The sequence below is a fragment of the Lolium perenne genome, chromosome 2 (genome assembly GCF_019359855.2).
Source record: "Lolium perenne isolate Kyuss_39 chromosome 2, Kyuss_2.0, whole genome shotgun sequence".
In the NCBI taxonomy this organism is placed as follows: domain Eukaryota; kingdom Viridiplantae; phylum Streptophyta; class Magnoliopsida; order Poales; family Poaceae; genus Lolium; species Lolium perenne.
This window is the reverse complement of record NC_067245.2, coordinates 256,606,591-256,610,849: the sequence shown is the minus strand read 5'-3', so window position 1 is coordinate 256,610,849 and position 4,259 is coordinate 256,606,591. Positions and strand designations below refer to the sequence as shown.

The following is a 4,259-nucleotide window of genomic DNA, read 5'->3' as shown; positions in this document are numbered from 1 at the left end:
ATGGAGCACCTCGTGCGCGACCCGGCTCTTCGGACTCGGGTGTACCACCTCAAGGCCGAAGGGATGGCATTTAAGGTCACGGTCGTGCTCCGTGCAAGAAGGGTGGAGAAGTGGATCCGCGGCGTGAAGAGGGACTTCCTCGACGCCACAACGACCAAGTGTGTCGGCTTGGACTGCGAGTTCACTAACCCTCGCGTAGGTAATCAGCGCGCCGCCGTCCTTCAACTCTTGGTGTCGTTCGAGACGTTGGTGTTCCAGATTATTCATGCGGATGAAGTGTCACAAGTGCTCAAGGATTTCTTGCAGGACGGGAACATCAGATTCCGCGGCGCCGCTATCGGCAATGATGTGGAAATGCTAAGTCCATATGGCATTCATATCACTTCTACGTACGACCTCCAGAAGGTAGTCCCAAACCCCACCACCAAGCCCACTCCAAGTCTATATGATTTGGCAAACTATATCGCTGGGACAAACCTTGAGAAGAAGAAGAAGATGGATGTCGCAGCGCAAGAAAAAAAAGATGAGCTCATTTTTGGATGGGCAAACTATCCATTGAGCTACGAGCAAGTGCACTATTCAGCTCTAGACGCTCGCTTGGGCTTCGAGATTGCTAGGAGGCATTGAATGCTAGTTGGCTACAATAGCCGTATTGGTCGTCTCAGTATTTAGAGATGATGAGTAGTGGTGGTCTTGTACATTTGTATGAACTATGAATCGATCCTTTCAACATATATGAACTACGCATGTGTCTTTCAATATATATATATATATATGAACTATGTGTCTTTCATATATATGAAGTATGCGTCTTTCAATATATATGAACTATATATGTGTCTTTTAATATGTATGAACCATGTGTCTTTCAATATATATGAACTATATATGTGTCTTTTAATATATTCACTCCATGCCGCCTCCTCCACGTCCACATTATAGGAATCACATATTCGCTACTTCTTCGCCTTTTTGGCGAAATCCCTTTTCAGCAAAGGAGATATCGGGGCCATGGCCAGCCCCAAGATGAGCGTCATATGCAGCGCGTTCTACCCTGACATGGAGAACATGATGAACCTTGGCGCCCTGCTCATTTAGCACTTCTACCGACAGAGAGCAGCAAACTCAAGGAGCGGCAAACCCGTGGTGCATTAGTTACCCAAATTGCTTACTCCCGTCGTCTCATGATGCCTCCGTGCAATCAGATATTAATTATTTGGCCTTATTATATGAATAATGCTTATATTATTTGATAATAATAATAATAAATGAATAAAAACATAATTATTTCATATTCAAATCACTCACATTTTTCTAATAATAAATCATATATTATTTGTCCAATTCCGTCTTATAGATTTCAAGATATTAATTATTTGGCCATATTATATGAATAATGCATATATTATTTGATAATAATAATAATAATAAATAAAAACATAATTATTTCATATTCAAATCACTCACATTTATCTAATAATAAATCATATATTATTTGTTTAATTCAGGTTTATAGATTTCATGATATTAATTATTTGGCCATATTATATGAATAATGCATATATTATTTGATAATAATAATAAATGAATAAAAAATAATTATTTCATATTCAAATCACTCACATTTTTCTAATAATAAATCATATATTATTCGTTGAATTAAGGTTTATAGATTTCAAGATATTAATTATTTGACCATATTATATGAATAATGCATATATTATTTGGTAATACTAATAATAAATGAATAAAACATAATTATTTCATATTCAAATCACTCACATTTTTCAAATAATAAATCATACATTATTTGTCCAATTCCGGTTTATAGATTTCAAGATATTAATTATTTAACCATATTATATGAAGAATGCATATATTATTTGATATAATAATAATAATAATAAATGAATAAAAGCATAATTATTTCATACTCAAATCACTCACATTTTTCTAATAATAAATCATATATTATTTGTCAAATTCCATTTATAGATTTCAAGATATTAATTATTTGGCCATATTATATGAATAATGAATATATTATTTGATAATAATAATAATAGATTAATAAAAACATAATTATTACATATTCAAATCACTCAAATTTTTCTAATAATAAATCATACATTATTTGTCCAATTCCGGTTTATAGATTTCAAGATATTAATTATTTGGCCATATTATATGAATAATGCATATATTATTTGATAATAATAATAAATTAATAATTTTTTTTATTTCATATTCAAATCACTCACATTTTTGTAATAATAAATCATATATTACGTGTCCAATTCTAGTTTATAGATTTCAAGATATTAATTATTTGGCCATATTATATGAATAATGCATATATTATTTGACACTAATAATAATAATAAATAAATAAAAACATAATTATTTCATATTCAAATCACTCACATTTTTCTAATAATAAATCATATATTATTAGTCCAATTCCTGTTTATAGATTTCAAGATATTAATTATTTGGTCATATTATATGAATAATACATATATTATTTGATAATAATAATAATAAATGAATAAAAATGTAATTATTTTATATTCAAATCACTCACATTTTTAAATAATAAATCATATATTATTTGTCCAATTATGTTTACAGATTGTTTTTTGTTTCAAAAAATACAGAAATGTGACACAATGGTATAAGAGTTTATATGATTGATATGGTATTATTTACAACAAGGTACAATCACATTCGCGGGAGCGCAGCAGGAAAGAACCAAAGAGTTAAGCATGTTGAGGGTGGAGTAGTGTGCGGATGGGTGACCGACCGAGGAGTGATGACCAAGTCTACAAGTTAACTACGGATTAAGTGTAATTAGTATTAAAAATGGTCCAAGTGAGAGAGTAACAAGTTAAACAAAAAGAAAAAATAAAAAAGAAGAAAGAAGAAAGAAGAAAAAAATAAAAAATAAAAAAAGGAAAAAAATAAATTAGGAAAATGAAATTAGGAAAATGAAATTAGGAAAATAAAAAAACATAATTATTAAAAATAATATTCTGTCGCGGTTGGGATTACGGGCCGGGACTAAAGGTTCTCCAACCCAAACCTTGTATCGTAGCCATGTGGAGGACCATTTATCCCGACGGGTAACTAGGCCGGGACTAAAGGCTTCGCTAGTGTATATCAGCTTCGCTAGTGTATATCAACTGTAACTAGTTTCGAAATAAGAGTATCGAACCACGAGGAGCTACTAGTTATGGTCTTAATGCCCCTTGCTACTATATATTAAAGGCTACTCATAAATTGTTCTTTAATCTCAAGATTAAGGTGTTTTAAAGGTTGGTTGTAATTAGTTGCAAGAAAGTAAACAAAGCAATAATTAAAAAAAAACGTTGTGAGAAATTAGTTGAAACTTAATAAGACAAGGTGTTCTCGGGGATTATTAGATCCACCTCTAGCATTAGGATTCATGTTAATCAAGATAAAATATGCTTTTAATTATACTGTGTGTGGAGGGAGCTCCATAACAAGATGCGCCCATAAAGCCATCGATCATCGTATTTCTAAATAACCACTGTGCCTAACCTTCTGCAAACAACATATTGACTATCACAATTAAGGGTTTTACCCCTTTATCCCTCTCATCCATGTGTTGAAGTGCCGATACGGTAATGTCACTTCTCACCGTTCACTTTACCACGCTTCAAAGGATAGTTCCCTCTCGAGACTATAAGGCGAATATTACATGGTGCACAACACACAATGTCAAGAGAGAGAACTAACACACATTAATAACTTAAAACCATAGATCATATTAGATTCATCTCATATTCATGCTAGGGGTTCTCCATCTCCCCAAGAACAAAAGGAACTACTCACACATGGAAACAATCAAGAACATCATCATACTCTTATGGATGGGATGAAATTAAAGAAATGAATTCGAATACAAATCCACAATAGCAAACAAGATTACAACTATGGTTCAGGGAGAATGGATCGGTGATGCCTTGTCCTCTGATGATCCGCATAGCAGCCCGGATGATGTCTTCTCCAAAGTTCCTCCTCTAGATCTGTTCAGGGGCGGTGTTTCTGTGTTTTTCGAAGTTGTGTGTCTCAAATCTCTCTACCGTCTGGGCGAGATGAAAGTATTTGACGAGGCGGTGCTTATGGTACGGCGTACGAGCGCACGGTACGGGCGGGCTCCCCCTATACTGATCCCCGCTAACCTACTAGAAGTTGTCCTCGCATTGTCCTTTCGCCGAGGCGCAGAATTAAGAGCT

General features: G+C 33.6%; 1 protein-coding gene across 1 annotated transcript; it reads left to right on the top strand.

Moving 5' to 3' along the window:
* On the top strand, window positions 1-1,098 carry LOC127329318 (uncharacterized). Its single transcript, XM_051355849.1, has 2 exons — window positions 1-509; window positions 993-1,098. Exons 1-2 carry the CDS (start codon window positions 1-3, stop codon window positions 1,096-1,098), a joined length of 615 nt encoding a protein of 204 aa, XP_051211809.1.
* Window positions 1,099-4,259: the final 3,161 nt, after the last annotated feature.